The following is an 18,719-nucleotide window of genomic DNA, read 5'->3' as shown; positions in this document are numbered from 1 at the left end:
GGAAACAATAGAAATGAGAACAGGTAATTACACTGGAGCGGCACTGATGTTTCTGGCCATTACAAGTATCAGGGCAAGGTATCCATACTGGGAAAACTGGTTTGAACATGGTTTGCAGAGCTGTTAAAGGCAAGTATGAAAATGGCGTGTTATTAACACGCTAACAATGATTAGTAAGTTAGGGAAAGCAGAAGTTCATTGTCCTTTTTGTAACTAATACTTACCTTGCAAAATGATTACGTGAATTATCAGGAAAAACATCTGTCAACGCATTTCCTACTACCTGGTAACCAAAACGGATTCAACCTGTGTTCTACACTACCCTGCACACGCCACTGGTTTAAAAGTGTGTTTAAAACGAGATTGATACTTTGAATCTTTCATTTCTTGATTTGGACTTTATTCGCATATTAAGATGCAAACCCAACATCTTACACTCATCTGTGCCATCTTAAGCCAGAGTTAACTATTTAAATCAGAACATACGGATTGTGTAACGTACGTGTAATACGTTACGCACTTTTCAGTTTTGAAGAGTTTCCAGACCGAAGACAACCAAGCAGCGGAGACAGAAGCAGATTCAGAGAGAATTCATGACGGTTCATGAGCGAAAAGGCACAGGGGAAGCATGATCCTTGCGAGGGGGATGTGGAGGATGGGAAAAGGAGCCCTGGGGGATGCCCGTACTGAGAGCTGTGCTCGAGAGCAGGCTGAGAAGAAAAAGACACAGCACTAAGGAACAGACTTCCAAAATACTTCCATGGACAAGACCAAGCAGCGGCACACACAAACTTGTCCAACAATGTAAGGCAGAACAAAATCAAGTCACTTAAGCTTTAAAAAAAAAAATAAATACAGGTTGCTCGAGAGACTCTGACTTCTGTTTTCAATTGCTCTGCTCAGATAAATGCTTTTCCGTAATAGCCACATGTTAGCCAGCAATGCCTGGCTGAGATCCTGACGCCCCGGGTGCTGAAACGGGGGTGAAGGTAAATAACGAGGAAGCACCCAGAATCTTGCATCAACCCGCTTCGCCTCCTCTGGGGAACAAGGTCTTACTCGCAATTGTCCTGAATCTGGAGAACATAAAATTCACCGCGTGGGATCACATAGTTTTTTTGATGATTTAGTAATCTTCTTCAAACACCTTAACCATTTTAATGGATTTGAAATCACCAGGAAGTCAACAAAGAGATTTGGTTTTGACCACCCTATCTAGGTGCTAACTTTATCCTGGATAAGTCCTTTGGCTTTGCATGAGATCCACAGCATAACCAATTTGAGCATTTCAAAGAAACTGGGTCTGTCATTAGCCCTCAGGGACACAAATCAATTCATCCTGCATTATGATTGAAATCCACAGAAGTACAAACAGAGGGATCAAGAATCATCTGTAATGAAAATAAATGTTCAGGTAATTTAAATTGCCAGAAATGTACTCTAAGGACTAATGTGACTTACTGTTCCCACCGAGTCTTAGTGAGCCCCTCACCTTGACTGGAAATCAAAGATCTATGCTCGCAGTTTTGAAGAGGAGATTGCAGAGCCAATTTCCAAAGAAGAATTTTTTTTTTTTCAACCATACACTTATACAGTTTTAAGAACTACCTGCCATCCCACATTTCTGAGGCTCACATGAGCAGCTACGGCACGTTTCAAAGCACTGCCACAGCCCTGTTCTCATGGAATAAAATTTCTTGGGATTCACTGCGTGATGAACGAAGCACACGTATTTAGGACAGCATTAAGGCTGAAGAGACAAGACTACCATCTCTGTCTCCCTCCCTCTCCACTTCTTGTAGCTCAGTCAGGCAGCTGGCTCAGAGACCACTGCAATACTCATAGAAGTGCTGAGACTCGTCTCTGGCCCTGATCCCAGGGCAGAGAGCAATGCAGTACTTCAGACTAATGACCTCTTTGTAATCACCCGTGGAGCTAGGTAAGCAAGGGACATTAAATACACCTTACCAGCTACCACACAAGCACACCCATATCCCAGTCTGGGCTTTCAGTATACTTGCTAGACCTATTTATATGATGAATACCAATGACTTAGTCCTGGAATTACACTTTAACCTTTTGAATATGATTAAGGTTTCATAACAGTGAAGAAGTGACCTGGCAAAACACTTGAGCTCCCCCTGTCATTTGTGAATTGGACTAACAATTCCATGGGGTTTCCATCTCCACCTGTTTTTACTTCTCTGTCTCAAAAACCATCTGTAACAGCAGCAAGAACTGTTATGGAAAAGCTTGCATCCATGTTCAGTACACAAGACTGGAATGGAAGCACGCTTAAACTTCTGAGGTTCAACCCTCTTTGAAGAATGAGGGCAGCCAGTTTTGGAAGAAGAAAGTCAATCAAATTCAATTGCTGTTAGGCTTTACTACAACAAAAATGCGTAATTGTGTTTGGAGATGCAGATCATGATATAAGAAACAACGAAGAGGAAACATTTTAACTTCAAAATACTAGTGATTTTTTGATAATAATGTAGTATTCACCTCAAGTCTAAAGTAGCTACTTTAGACCCCTTTAGAATTATTTCGGTTATTTTTAAAAATAGTGTAGTTTTTGATGTAGACAGCTACAGACTTGGAGACTTATCCTACAATCTTTTTTCAGTCTCCCAGGTTTTCTGCTGAAGGACCGCAATGAACTTAAAGCTGAATCAATCAGCGTGATTGCACATTGCTACTGTGATACCTGCATACCCTAGAAATTGTCTAAAGGCAGATAATTTGTCCATATTATTGCAATCTGATTTTTTTTAATCTAAAGATACTTTAAAAAGCACATTTATATGTGGGCTCTATATTTCTTTGCCTTCTTGGCAAGCCTGACATTGTTCACTGTGCTTTATCTAGGCCCTGTTCCATATATTCTGTTAAGAACAAGCCAGCTTTGAGCCTGTTCGCAAGGACTTAATCTCTTATGCATTTAGAAGTTGACTTAATCTGTGCATAGAAAAGCTCCCATGTTCTCTATCTCCCTCTCGCCTTCTTCCAGCCTCCACTCAGTTCTCCATCTGAACACGGACAATGAGTTTTCCTTCTCAGATGCTGTGGGACGCCGTAAGCGTGGTCATTAACAAATCACAGCCATGAAAAATCTTTTTGGCTTTTCAGGGTGAGAACCGCACTATGCTGGGAGGGTGGATTTTTTTTCTACATCCCACTTCACCTACCTAACAGAACTCTACACCATTCATAGGCTGAATGTGAGAAGACACAACTCCCAGTCTCTACAGGGCAGCAACACAACTTGCGCATCAGGCCATGGGAGCTGGGAGACTTGTAGAGGAGCCAAGTGCATGGCTCAAGAGAGCCTCCTCCATCGCTCCTCCCCGCACGGCTAGGCTGGAGCTGAGGGATGAGCACACGCTTGAACGTGACTGAAATACTTGACAAACTGCCACTTCTTGTCCCTTCAGTGAAAACGGATACGCTTTTAGCTGCCATGTTGAAAAGGTTCGTTTAAACTTTAGTGAAACTGTGCCCAAATACTAATATGCTGATGTTTGAGGTGAAGGTCCCTTAGGAAGTGTGGCAGCTATGCCTGCCCCAGCCTCCCTGAGCTGGCTGTTCCCATCCCCATGCTGCTCCTTCAGTAACAATATCTATAGGGTTAAAAGGTGAATGGGATTAGAGAACTGATAGAGGTGAAAGATCTCTAATCTGGTAGTCTTTATATTGGATTAGTCCCTTAGCGTGTCCAATGTTACATTAGGACAGCTGTATTAGTAAAACTGTGGGGATAATACGGGGGCACAAGTGGATGAACAAGCCAAAAGTGCTCCTGTTCCTACACAAGAACACACAGAAATATGGGTCTTTACTTTGGTTCCTTATTTCCTTATCACCCTCCCCTTCCAAGACAGGCAAAACCAAAACATAAAACATGCTCAAGTGTGTCTCAGCCAAGACGTGTTCATTCTCCGACCTCTACCTGCTCAGACCTTCTGTGTGAATCCTTGAACTGTGCTAATAAGCACCAAGAAATTTTCAGTTCTAGGAGGTTTGCCCGGTTGAATTTAAAAGACAGTAGGCTGTATACCTTAAACTGGTACCCCGTCTTGGAAAAAGCCTACCTCTGTGGGTTAATGGCATTCTGAGTACAGTTGCTTTTTTTTTTTTTTAAAGTTTGCACCATCCACAAATAAATCTGTATTACTCAAAGTTAACATGCTGCAGTGCTGCCTCTCCTCTCCAGAAAAGTAACAGCAGAAACTGAAAAGAAAGCAACTTTCTCCAGGGAAGGACACACTCCCCGGAGGCTACTTCCCCCTCACCGCTCTCGAGCGATCTCAGTTCTCCCCTTTCCAGACATTCTCATGTCGGTCACGGATTATTCATTTACTTACACGCAGTGGAGTAGAGAGAACACAATGTCCTAGAACGATTGCTTGGGAGACACCACTGCTGGTAGTTTTTCATCAATACCTTTTTATTCTCAGTGAGGATCTTCTTGGAAATGTTTTACATGTTGCAGCTATTTTGTTTCCTCCACTTTAGTTGCTTCCAGTTGAGCAGAGGAATATGAATGTTCTCGCTCTACCTCTGCTCATTAGTCTTCAGCACATTTTAATCAGCAGGTTCCCTTTCAAACTCTTGGGTTTTGTTTATATTTGACTAACTCATTTGTTCTTACAATTTAATTTGAAAGAAAATCTACCGTACAGTACTAAATAGGACAGCCAAGTACAACGGCTAAAACGGCCATCTGAACGATGCCGTTACTGCCTCCCAGAAAAACCTGGTGCTCTGCCACAATTTTGGCTGGAGAGAAACCATTAATACAGCACTGGTCAGACCTGGCGACCTGAGGCTTTGTCTCAGCGCATATGGGCAACTGCATAATTGGAAACTAAAGTACATGAATTTAATAAAACAACAGCTCTTAATATTATTATCACAGCATCCCTGTTATCTGCACAATTATAGCCCCCACTTACTTTTTTAGACTGTTCCTCTATTTTGTTTAAAGACCATTATCAAACGCTCCCTGATTTACGTCATTTTCTTTCCCCACCAGCAGCTCCCTAAGCTACAAGATGGCACCCAGGAAAGCAAAAGCTTCAAAACACAACCATCTAATTCATCCCCTGAGATGGAGAACTTCCAGTTTTGAAATTTTGATTTTTGAAATGCAAATTTCTTCTTTTTTTTTTTTTTTGGTCTTGAGCAGGAGAAGAAATAAAAAGCTCCCCAGCCCCTCTGCCGGGCACAGCTTCTCCGGAGTTACCGCACCTGCACTTCACATCACAAGGTCAGCTCCGATCCCAGTACGCCCCTATCTCCAACGGTGCCAGCAAGGCCAGCGCTCCCTTCGTCGTGCTCTGCTTGCTGGAATCTGCCTGCAGCCCAACCGCCCCCGCGCCCGGCCGAGGCAGAGCGGAAGGTTTAACGCCTCTTGGCTTTATGCTGAATCTTGCTCCTGCTGATGCAAGAAAAAGTGGCATTAATCTCTGCCACGCCTAGATGCCAGCAGTAGAATGGAATTCACTCACCAAAAGGGGAGGGATGAGAACAGCTTTCGGTGGGGGTCACAACGGAGGTACCATTTTGCTTGTTTCAAGAGAGGCCGCAGGGGAAGCCTGAAGGCAGGAGCTAAGTAGAAAGCATGATGAACTAACACCTCTCACAATGTCCTAACTTATCCTTCCCCAGCCGCAAGCACCTTGAGATGTCTCTCTGATCCACACCCTAAGTGTCGTGCCCACTTTTATTCTGTTAGGCTGGCAGAGATACAGGAGTAAAGTCAACACATGATTTTTAAAACTTCTGCTGTATTTTAAAACCTTCAGCTTAAAGTGACAAGCTGGACGTCTGCAGCATCCCCCGCTCCTCACATCCATCCACACTCCTAACAGCAATCTCCTCCGCACTGCCGGCTGAAAGGCAGCTCTGGGGCACCTTGCCAAGCCGCTCTTTGGCATCATCTTTTGCAGCTACGTGCTGAGGGAAGGGAGACACCTGGGCAGGGGTTCCCAAAAGAGTTTTGCGCTCCCACAACCTCTGCCAACGCTGACTTCCAGCCCTAGCGTGAGGTGTGGACCAAAGAGATGGGATGCCTTGGCCCCTCTGATCTGAAGATTTGTTTTCTAGAAGATACCTTTTGGAAAGCTTATAATGTATGGTTGTTCACAATAGGTTTAGAAACTAACCTCTACAATGCACTGTCAATAAAATTTTTGTTTACAGGCATGATAATAACAGCAGGACCCACTGAAGGAGGCAACTTGCCCTTCCTTAGAAAAGCAAACCTAAGTGGAGAGAGGAAAAAGGCAGGAAGAGAAGTAAAAAGAAGTCAGAAGGCAAAAGTTCTGTTTTCTTCACTTCATTACCTAGCATATTTGCAGGCTAGACAAAGAGTATTTGCAGCCAAAAATTGATTTTTAGCTTGCTTCTACTAGATCATCTTTCATCTGCTGCTGCATCTGAGCATGTAATCCATATTTACCACAGATACTCACTTGTCAGACGTCTGGAACTATTGAAAATGGAGATGCTTTAACCTACAGAAGTTCCCCCACAGCAAGAAAAATTACTTTTTTGGAAGGAGCTTCTGGGCACATTCAGGAGGAATGGAAGACAGATCAAAGTGCCTGACGGACGATTCCTGCATGCAGCCAGATGAGAGGGCCAAGGAACAGCCAATACTGAGCACAACTTAAAGTGAATTAACAGCATTTGAATGAAAAATCTGGGAGAAATTAGGGAGACCATCCAATGGCCTGTCGAAAGTATGCACTCAAGAAGAACTAGATTACTAGGCAGCTATGAACACCTTGGCTCGCAATAGCAATGTATACTATATAACAGTGTGTGTATATATATAAAAATACATAAAAATAACAGTAGATATAAATAAGAGCAAGCTTAACAAGGCTAAAACCAAAACAGAGCAAAACACAGCTAAGCAGCAGCAAACTAATGCTCTTACATAGTACATGTATTTTTATCTTTCTGGTGCAGCACTACAATCCACTTTCCTAGTACGGCAGCAACTAATAGTGTCTATGAACCTTAAAATTAATCTCATTCAGCACACGATGTTCAGAATTATTTACTGACATGACAGTCTCAGTATTCTGGCTCGGCAAAGCTCGCTAAGAAAGCAAAGCGTAGTCTCTAGTCTAAAAACTTCAGCAAAACAATGTGGGAACCTAAAGTTGTGCTCTTAGAAAACTGGCCAACACGTTGCTCGAAGCTGAACCCCATTATCACTTTAAATATTAAATAGTCATTGCCCTGATAAGTCATTATGTTTCTTAGGAGGTTCTCACAGATGTGCAGAAAATAGCTCTGATTACGGTGACGATCTTTGGTCAGGTGCTGCTTTTAGTTACGATCTACCGTCTGGAATATTCAGTTACACCTGTGAAGCCTGAAGTACCTGCAGACGTACACTGATCAAAATATAACAGCAAACTGGTCCACTGTGTTTCTGTGTAGTTAACTTCTAAATTTCCCACCAAATCAGGGATTCTTTGAACATACTTATGGAATAGCACCCAATTCTGTGTCTCACTGGATTGCTAATATCTGAAAGGCCTCATCTCAAACACTGACCATGCTTTTCTCACACCTCACTTTGTCTCAAAAGATGACGCGCACACACAGTAACTCACATCTACTAAAAATGTTGGTTTACTCCTGTTTCTAGGAAAAAAGCTGAAATGCATTAACAAGTTAAGCTTTTTACACTTGGAATGGTTCTTCGTCTTCTCTTTCATTTGCACAGCACTTACTGCAAAGCCCCAAGTATCTGGTCAGATGCTCTTAATATATATCTGATTGCTGTCAACAGCAACACTCATCTACACAACGCAACAATACGAAGCGAAGACAGACTATTTTAAAGACTTTCCTGAATGTTACTTTTTTTCTCTTTAGCCAGGCTTGCAGGGTAAACTGGAGCGTGCCGTATGTCTTGGTGCGAACTGTTAATTTCCTTTCATCATTGTTTTTACCCAATACGAAAAGGATTTTTCCTGCAGGTTTTTGCAAGGATATGTTAATTTATTTAATTTGATATTTTAATAGATTTTCACAAGCCGGTAGGCCTGATACACGTCAGTAATTGCCGCTGAAATGGGTGTAAATTGTCTTGATCAAATCATAAGAGTAAACAATTTTTTAATTAGACTGTTTGAAACTTGCAGTAACCAGATAACGATTACGCTAGTCATCGGAGGCGGCACGTTCAGCAGTTTATCCCTCTGTTTCTATTCTACCTCTCTTCACGTTAATGCAGAGCAAACGTACGTGTCGAGGCTCACACATACGACCGCTTCCTAACACAGAGAGGCTGTTCTTGGCGCTGCCTTTCTGCAAGGACTGCTGCTTAGACCAAACCATCAGATATGATATTCCAATTCTACAGCTGGGGAAACCATGCTGGAGGCTGCGACAGACGGTTTTCATTTCATTTGTGGATTCTCTGCTGTTTGTTATGCTGCTTTAAGGAGTAACTAGGTCAGAGAAACTGTGCTGGGACAAAAGGAAAATAGTTTCTTCTGTTATACACAACTTCAGCATGTTTGGGGGAAAAAAAGTTTCCAGCATCACAGATGACAGAACGATGGGAGAATCTCTGGAAGAGCTAGGAGCTTCCTAAAACTGAGCCTTTCTGCCGAGAAAATGAGCCCATCTGCATCTCTGCACTGGCTTTACTGTCCAATGCATGCTTTAATTTTCCTTGGAAACCACCTCCTGACAAGCGCTTTTTGGTTCCTCTCACCTTGGAAAATATCAGTGTAGAGTTTTATAATATGATCCTTCTCTCTCTCTCTTACAGGCTTTCTGTAAACAGTGAAATAGCTTCTCATGCAATTGAAAAAGACAGTACTGCCAGGAGCATCGCTAACATCTGGGTTAGCAGGCACGGAAACGGATGGGACAACACATCTCGCTTCCATACCGGGAAAATCTTGCCTGGTTCCCCTGCCCATACTGAGCTCACGGCCTCCCGAGCGGGAGCGAGGAAAGACAACCCCAGGCACTGGAAGGCAACAGAGCCTACCGAGCTTAGAGCTCGATGTCCTCTGCTGCCAGCGCCGTGATAACGGGCACTCCTGGGACGGGGAACAGAGGGGTGGTGCCTCCTGAAATAAATACTCAAGTTAAGGTAAAAACCTCCAAGTAGAAGAAAGAAATCGGTTCAAGGGATTATGTCATTTGGTTACAAATGTTGTTCCTTCCCTGGAGTCGCTAGAAGCTTCCAGGACTACATCGATGTATGTCTGCGGGCTCTGGGACACCTGTATCCCAACCAGACAAGCGGTGTGTGCACAATGACTGCGCCCAAGTAGAGCCATTAGACGAGTTCTATTTCGTGATCAATTTTTCATTTATATTGAAGAATAATATCTCCTTAAATGGCAAGCACATATAGTTTAGCTAAGTATTTCAAAACAGTTTAATACCCACATAAACGATCTTTCGTACGATATGAAAGGGAAATACTGCTACAGTTTACCCAGTGATATGGAGTCGTAACTCATTTATTCAGTAAATAACTACGACAAAAGCAATTACAGTTTAGAATGCCAGTAAATACCATCTCTTACAATTCACTAACAAAACCAGACTTACTAAGAATTGTCAATAATCCTTCATCAATATTTTTAAAGAATGTGTTTAGGTTGCTTCTTAGCCAGCCTTACCAACGATTCATCCTTAAAATACAATTATATATATTTTGATTTGGACTCTGTATGCACACAGCAATCACAGAATTCATCTCAACTGCAACATATATTCACCAAAAGAAACACAAGTAACTCATAAACGACCCACTAATAACCTACTTGCTAACTCCCTCGTTCAGACTTGGCATTGTAAGCATTTTAAGACACTAAGAGGTATAATTAGTTTGCAGGAACAACTAAAGACTAATTACCAGTATGGGGGGGGGGTGGGTATCAAAAGCATTACTATAATTAGGTTCATTTGTTTCACTTGGAGAGGAAAAATCCACAGTATTCTGGAAAATATTGCAACTTGATTAACATGATTTTCTTGACATTACTAGATTTAGGAAATGAAGTCACAACTGATAGTTTATTTAAAAAAGAAGAAATTTTATAGTCCTCTTTATGTAAAGGTCAGCTACTCTCAACTAGCGTTCCCATGTACTGTGCTTTCTAGAAACAGATTTTTCTTCATTTCCACTTAATGCTGCACATAATTGAAAGGACAAGAGATGCTAATTTGATCTTCCTAAATGTCACACACTGAAGAGCAAACGAGAGCTAGAGCAGGTACATTTCTGATGTGCACACCTTTTCAAGCCCCTACATTAATCAGTGTCAGGAGATTTCCAAGTATTTTGTTTCACAGGTCTTGCGATCAATGAAACATTTAGTCTCCAACAACCGGACTGTTACACCTCATTACAGCATGGAAAAGTTAAAAACAATTCTTAATGACCAGGACACGTTCGAGAGCACTGGCTATTGCTGCATGAAACCGGAGCCAAATGAGTACGAAAAGGCCATTAAAGCTATCAGGGTCAGAATGTGACTTACTGTCAGTTTTATTTTTTTACAAGAATTTGATCATCTTTATATTCCTGTTTGTGAAAAATGCTGCAACGGCATTTTAAAGCTAACTCCTACTTTAAACCTCATCAGCGAGCAATGTTGCAGCAAACAAGCTGCATGCTCAGATTCACTGAGGAAGAGAAAATTGTAATACTGAGTTGAGGGACTTCGATACAAAGCTGTTAAAAGTAATTTCAGATGTCTCAGGGAATACAGCAACAATATCTTCTGAAAGACTAAGGATATGAGAAGGGTCAGTTCTTAGTTATCCACCTTTACTCCACAGCCTCTTCCCCCGAGTCAGATGCTCCCTCTTCTCTCAACAGAGTGGACACCACGGAACCTTCCTACAACCCTTTCAAACCATAAAAGACTCCAAAACACCCTTCTGGATAATTAATTTGGTGTTATTTTTCACTAGAGACTGGCTTCCTAGAGAGGTGGCCGATGCCTCACGCCTGTCAGGGTTTAAGAGGCATTTGGACAACGCCCTCAATAACATGTTTAGCTTTTGGCCAGCCCTGAATTGGTCCCTCCCAACCGAAATATTCTATTCTATTCAATTAGTCCATTAGATGTCCACAGTTTACCTGCATTAGCCTGTTAAAGCACTGCACGATTAAAGAGGTTGGTGATGCTCAAAGAACCGTACTCCAGTATTTTTCACAAGCATACACACGAGTGAGTAACTCCTCAGACACGATGGGATTTATTTTATGGGAACGATCTAAGAGAGGACTCCTACCTCTGTAACTAACTGCTGTTTCTACCAACTCATGTGTGGGCTGTCATTCTCTGTTCATTAGGAATGATAGCTCTCCTGAACGTACAAAACTTCGCTGCCGCATCCTTTCAGGATCATCTCTCATTGTGATCGATGCACACAATGGGGAGCAAAAAGGGACCGTCAGATAGGGAGCGAGTAAATAGATCTTACTGCCAAGACCTGCCAGCTCCGACCGTTCTCAAACGCAGCACCCAGCACAGACCAGCGCACCCGTTCTACTCCTCTGGGGCGCCCGTGCCGGTATGCACGTCGTCAGCCAGAGGGCTCAGGGCTGCGGCTCATTTCGGGTATTATCTGAACTAATTGCTACAAACCCAACCGCCGAAGGAAGCCATTTCACGCAAGGACTCCGTTCACGCAGGAGGAGACAGTGCAATGCAGACGAGTTTCTCTGCGTCTTCGGGAGCTCATGCGGACTATAAGGCAAATTTAAAGCTAAGAAGACCTAGGAGAGTAACAAGTTCTAATTCCTCCTAATTAACAGCTCTCGAGACCATTTGCGGTGGCACAAGTCTGTGCAAAAGCACAGGACGATGCTAAAGCCTTGTGCAAAAGCAAAGGGGAAAAAGCTTTCCTCCTCTGCTGCCAGGTAACATAACGCATTTTATTCTTACAAGGAAACTTATTATTTTCTCCAACATAAAAACAGGTTTAAAACAATTTACAGTTCTTCACCATCCTACCTGCAGTGCTACATGAATGCAAGCAAAAGGAGCCTGCTGGATGTTTCTTTAGAGCTGACTTGATCACACGCTGCTGCAGGTGATGGGCTCCTGCCAAGCACCACTGCACTCTGAAAAAACTGTTTTTATCAGTCAGAGTTTCAAATGGGCATTTATATTCATTGGACACCTCTCAGTATTAATACAGGGGAGCATGTACCCGCTCTGCATCAGTACAGCTGAGATACTGGGAGGTATTTAGGCATTAATCATGGTGGGTTTATTACTTGCAATTAGAGCTTTTGGGCCAGATCTTCAGCTGGCATAAACTCAGTGCAGCTCTCTTTAAATTAAAGGAATCATGCTAATTTACACCAAATTATGATCTGTACCGAAGGTCCCTAAGGATTATCTACTTGATACGTCAGTTATTTTACCTAATTAAACTAGTTGAGAGTGTTTCTTAGTAAATTATGAGACACCTATGATATTTATTCATTGAAGAGCTCAGACTGTTAGGCACCACTCACGCATTGCCTTTCTTTCCTTCCCTATTTTTATTCAATATATCTCATCACAACTTCGGAGCTACATTAACAAATCTTGCCATACAAAGTTTGCATGGGAAATACTTTTTGCTGGGCACTGACTGTTTAATGTTCTTTTTTGTGCTTCTTACACACCAAAAGGTCTTGTGGCTTTGAGGAAAATTTTAGGGAAGTAAGACATGGTGGATGACCTCTTCTCCACCCTTATTTCATAACTACTGTGTAGTTACCAAGCTGATGCCAAGCTCACATCTTCTAATGCTCCAAAATATTACAGCTGTAAAATCCTGACCATCACATTGCTCAAAAAACTTTGTTCTGCTCAATTTTGCCTGTCCTAGACCTCTGATTTTGTAACCATTTGTTTTATTAATACACACAGCACATTGGATGCAGTATCTTTGTTTTGTGTATTCCAAAGGGTAAAGTACTATGACCATGAAACTTGGTAGTAACTTTTATTGGCAGAGGGGCCAGGGTTTTACTAAACTTTCAGCAGCACAGCACTGATTTCAGTTGTTCTATAACAGCTCTAACAGCTTTGTTACATAATTTGCTCAGACTACAGGCACTGAATCCCAACGAAAATAATATTTTGTGTATGTTTGTAGGTACGAAGTAATCAGGAAAACAGCATTTTTTTCTCACGGTGATTCACGACTGCATTATGATGAACCAGAATTCATTTTTCATTAACAATGGGAAAAGATTCATCTCTCTTACCTTTTATTTCTGTCTTCTATCTGCAAGATATAGACCATGTCATCGGTAGCGTGAAGCTTGGCACTGCTGTCTCCCCATTTCAGCTTCAGGCTCTGAGGACCTGCTGCAGCACACTCTAACCGAGGAGGTAAGGGTGGCAACGGCCTGGTTTTTGCTTTGATAAAGTGGCTAAATGGTCCAGGTCCAATTTCATTGACAGCCTGGATCCTGATCCTAAAACGAACAATAAAAAGGGAAATGGTAAACAAAGCTCTTTCACGAGGTTCTTGGTATAAAAAATGGCTCAAGAAACAAAAGAGCCCTCTGGACCTGACTGCTCCGTCACTAACACAGCGCCCGCTCCCAGCCGCCAGGGCTTTGCTTCGGCGAAAGGAAAGGCTCTGTCAACGTAGCAAGTATCATCACCCTGTTTATATTGTAAGAGCCGCAGTGACCACCTCAAGAAATGCAGTAAGGCAGAGGGGGGAAGATCTGGGTAAGCCATCTCAGAGCCTGACGGCAGCGCCCCTCACCAATCGAACGAGGGACAGCCGCACAGATACAGGCGCAACCTGCACAACACAACGTGGGTACCTGCGAATAAATAAAATGCAGAGGTGTGTTGTGGTTGTCTAACAAAGGTCATGGACTAATTTAGGTGAAATTGTTGAGTGAAAGCATTGGTGTCACTGCCATGAAACCCATCTCCAGGCTAGTAGATGTCTCAGAAGACCGAAGAACAGCATTATTTCAGCGTGTGCAGCGTCTCACAAAGCACACTACTAAAGGACGTGAAACTCTGCTGGGAAGACCTAACCCAGAAGGTTAAATCCACAAACCTTCTACACGTCTTACACAAACTGTGGAAATATTAACCATCGGTGAACTATCGATTAGATCAAATACAAGCTGGACTCAAGTCACTCTCACAAGAGGCACAAAAGCTCTTGAGCCCTTTGAATAGCATTAAGGACATTTAGAAGAAGAAAAAAGCAGAGCACCTACCTAGTCAAGAAAGTTTTAATTTGGAAATATTCTTAAGACTAAGCCAGTATTCTAAATTATATTTCTTTCTCAAGGATAATGACTCCTGGCTTCTGCTTTGTCACTTTACCTTATCTGCCTGCACCTTAGTTTAATAATTTGCACAATGAGAATCTGCTTATAGGGATGAGTGAAGAGTCGTAGTCTTACTACAGTAACCTCAACATCATCATCACAAAAATGTGAAATACTCATTTTGAAAGAGCTTTGAGGACTGTGTAAATAGAAATATTGGTACAGACGAGCCTGAAAGGTTTCAAAAGTTTGTTAATTCCAAGTGAAAATAAGAGAAATCAGGACAGGCAAACCAATTAGTTCCTTTAGATAGTTCAGCCTAGTTTAAATAGCTGGACAGATGCCACTGCTTTGGAAATCCTGTGCACATCAGCCTAGTATTTTCTCATGGGAAAAGACTCTGCAAGAAGTGATGCTTCTTCTCAAAACTACCAGTCACCAAGAAGGCAGAAGTCCCTGGGGAAGGTGGCAGGGGGAGAAGGGAGAAGAGCAGAACCTGGTATACCCCTGTGCCTGCCTGCTTCAGAGAAAGCAGGAGATAAAGAGGACTGTGTCTGGTTGGCGTAGCTACTTGTTTTGATTGAAGTACATAAAGTGATGTAAGTTCATATAAACAACATATGAAAAGTTCCTTTGCTTTGAGCAGCAAGTTTTTCAGCTCCACCATCAGAAAAAGATTAGGTAGAATTGAAGGGGTAGGGAAAACCCCTCCAGAGAACAATATTCCCCATTCAAAAACAACCCCCAACCCATATTTTCTGCCATTTCAAGAACAGAAAGTGTTAAATGATTAAAAAACACATTGCAAAACAACAGAGCCTTATCTACTGATTAGGCAGCTAAAGTAATTGTACGCTGTAAGAATGCACTGCGCTTACACAGGCATGTGTAAATGTGCGGTTAAACCTTTGCTTATTGACCTAGCCATTAACAAGGGTAAAGTATTGCTCGGCATGGAGCTGCATTTTCCTTTTAGCCTCCCTTTTGGTTTCAGGAAACGCCTCCTGACCACCTTACAGCACTACACGATGGAGATTTCATCCTCTTCCTCCCCAAGGGTGGATGGTATGAAGAAAGATCTAGTGGGAGCCTCCTCTTCAACTGCTGCGTGCAAGCATTTGACATAAAAAGAACAAAAGGCTTTTCTATTACCTCAAGAAGTGTAATTAATATAGGCATTGATCTTATTTCATATTATGTTATTGGTTTGCTTCAGACTGAAGAGGCATTACAGCAATATTTAATGGTCTTTCCAGTAAAAAAGAAATCAAATTGAAAATTGCCTGAATTTTCACTGAATTCTGGCAAGTTGTCCATTAGCATATGCACGTAAACAGCAACAGCTACATTACAAAACGCTACTATTACTAAAGCAACATGCTCTAGAGTACATAGCCCTTTTTTTGTTTGTTTATTTTGCACTATCCAAAGTCCCAGTAACAACAAAGCCCCTCCTGTCCTCAAGCGTCGTAACTTTAACACATTTCCAAACAGCAGCTACCACACTTGAAAACAAGCAGTGATGGAAACGAATCTCTCCCAGATATCACACCACACCTCGTAAGCAGAAGCTGACAGATGGGCTTTTTAGGTGTGTGCACGAACATGCACCTGCATTTACTTGTCTTCCCTTTGCCAAGTATTTGCAGAAGGTAAAAATGTGTCTCTTTTTCTTCCCTCTTTTATGTTGCTTCCATCTGCTGCGTGGTGTTCTTGCTTCCACCTCCTGACACACAAATATGCACCCACACCCCACACCCCCGCCACTTCTGACTCTGGAGCACAGCAAGACTGATGGAAACTCTTCAGCCTTAAAATAGAGACAGGCATCTTTCCAGAAGGATGGTGACACTGGGAAACCAAGAATTGATTTGATTCTGACATGGCTGGATGTGGCCACCCTTTTTCTGCTGATTACACCACCATAAAACTCTACTTTGTAAACTGCCAGTATCGCTCCCAGGTGCCGAGCTCTGTCAGACATGCACAAACGACTAGTTTTGGTTTTCTGTGTGCATGGCACTGTAACCCAGAGGCAGCTCTCACCTCCCTCCGAAACACAGCAGCGTCTCCTCAACGGACATTAGGCCTGGGAAGTGTCCACAGGGAAGGGGAGAAGGAAGAAGGGGAAAAGAAAGGGCAGAAAGGAGGTCCGTCTGGGGGAGGAGGGAGAGGACACGGCGGTGGGACACCACCTCGTACTGCAGCATCCTTGCTCCAGCTCAGGTGCTTTCTCACATCCCTGCCCCAGCCTGGGACACCCCGAGCTCCTCCAGCTGGGTGGCAACGCCAGCCTGGGTAAGGTAACGTCCGTAGTTAAGTGGAAACCAATTACTGTTTACGGAACCGGTACTGGGAAAAATCAATTCTTTATTTTCGTGTAAAAGTAGTATATAGACATGTAGAAATATTTGCAATAAAACCACTTCCTGAACGCCTTTCAACTTTTTCACTAATGGTTCCTAAGTTAAAATACCCCAAATACCATCTTGGAAAGGTGGTTTCAAAATCTGACAATCACAATTTGAAAAGAAGAGTTTTGAAAATCTAAAGACTATATTTAGGGAGAGTACCTAATTCTGGAGACCCTGTACCAATAATATTTGTGTTCATTCTCACATTTTCCCACTGCATCTTTTAAACATTTAGAAAAAAAATAAATCAGACTAGGCAAATTTGGAAACCATTAGAAGTTTGTTAACAGACCTTTCCATCTTGTAAGATTCTTGACCCAGGAAAATAAACAGACTAAACAGGATGCTATTTTCAGATTGGTCACAAAATCCTTTGTGCAGTATTCCAACAAACTGAAAAATCACTTTTGACTTAATCAGTCTGACATGAGAAGAGTTTGATTCGCTAGTTCCCATAAGTGGAATGCCACCAGTTGCAATACACGTGCCTGTGGAAAACTGGGGGAGATAAAATGCCACAAGACTTCAAAAGGAAGGGAAGCAGCATTGCTCCACCAGCAGCAGCAGCCTGAACGTAATGGATAGTAATCACATACGGCCCCCTGGACAAGCCAGCCCCACAGATCCCCTCTCACACTGCGCCCTTCTGGGCCCGGAACAAGACTTAATTTTACGCTCTGAAGCATAAATGTTGTTCCGTAAACCACTTAGGCACTGCTAACTTGCATCCACGTGCAAGCTTCTCTCTTCATCTTGGAAGATTCTTTTCCTTGATACAGTTCTGAAATTTAAAATGTCTAGAATTCTTATTCCTAAACCAAATTCAAATTAAGTGCTGCTATTAACATTTAATAAGGCTACTATTTACTTCTGTAAACTATGCAGCCTCAGTAGAAAATAGGCATTCTTAAAAATCAGAATTTGTTTTGCAGTGAAGTATCTCTACAGCAGAGCACAATTAGCTATGGAAAGCAGTGAGCGAAGCTTGGGAACAGAGTGTAACAGAAAATTGGTATTTCTATTACTGTTGAATACTTATTTATCGTGGAATATTTATTAACTCACTTCTAGTTACATCAGTTCACAGAAAACCAGTCGCAGTGTTATTACCCTATAATCAGAGCTTCGTGGCTACGTCAATAAAACAGAAAGCCTGCAGAACTCGGACATATCCCTGCAGCCGCGCACCAGCAATGCTGTTTACATAGTGCTTTTGCGAGGCATCTGCTTTTTGCAACACAGTGCTGGTCTGTGCCTGACGTTGGAGAAGTCCACTTGAAATCGGCCCCACGCTGCCATTAGCAGCACGGCAGAGGCATGCCCCAGTTCCTCCTGCCTCCCATGTATTTTGGGATGCAAATCCTTCTTGTGGCATGCTGGCTGGGTTTGCTGCTAAGACACAGAGACCATCAAACTTGTCAGCTTTGAGCCCACCTCTGCAGAGAGCCAGGAGTTTGCTGGGTGTATTCTTGAGTTGCTCATGCACGGCCATTCCCTCACGGAACGTGGAAGCAGCAGAGCAATGCCAGACCTAAGGTAACGAGTCCAACGGGTTGGACACGCGTAGACACACTGTTAGAATCACACCCCTATGCAAAACAACGTTCCTTTCCAATTTTGGACTTGGTGGATCCATAATAACCAAGGTTCGCTTTCAATTTCGGGTTTCTACAAACAAAAACACTGACAGTGAAATTCCAATGCAACTAAAACGTATACGCTCTTGGCTGATTTACTTTAAATTCCGCTGAAGCATTGGCAAGAGAGTTCAGAGCCTCAAAGCCAAGTGTTTGGCTTGTTTAGCCTAGGAAAAACAAGGCCTGGAAGAAAACACGTTCACTGCTTTTAAACACAGCAGGGAATAAACACTTGAGAGAGAGAAGAGCTAACTAGTTAAACAAAGTAGACATGAAAAGAAAAACCATTGGCAAACAGTTATAGGGAATGAGATCAGTGAGGTTCTGATTAAAACGGGGGGACACAGATGCTCCCTGAAG

General features: G+C 42.5%; 1 protein-coding gene across 1 annotated transcript in view; it reads right to left on the bottom strand.

The window, feature by feature from the left end:
- FNDC3B (fibronectin type III domain containing 3B) overlaps window positions 1-18,719 on the bottom strand; it is a 213,302-nt gene that overhangs the window by 17,800 nt on the left and 176,783 nt on the right. Inside the window, exon 23 of the mRNA XM_064458004.1 lies at window positions 13,271-13,483. Coding sequence (XP_064314074.1) covers window positions 13,271-13,483 — 213 coding nt within the window. The remainder of the gene's footprint in view (window positions 1-13,270; window positions 13,484-18,719) is intronic.

This window comes from Phalacrocorax carbo, chromosome 7 (genome assembly GCF_963921805.1).
Source record: "Phalacrocorax carbo chromosome 7, bPhaCar2.1, whole genome shotgun sequence".
NCBI classification, from domain to species: domain Eukaryota; kingdom Metazoa; phylum Chordata; class Aves; order Suliformes; family Phalacrocoracidae; genus Phalacrocorax; species Phalacrocorax carbo.
The sequence above is the reverse complement of the archived record's forward strand: the minus strand, read 5'-3'. Positions and strand labels throughout refer to the sequence as shown.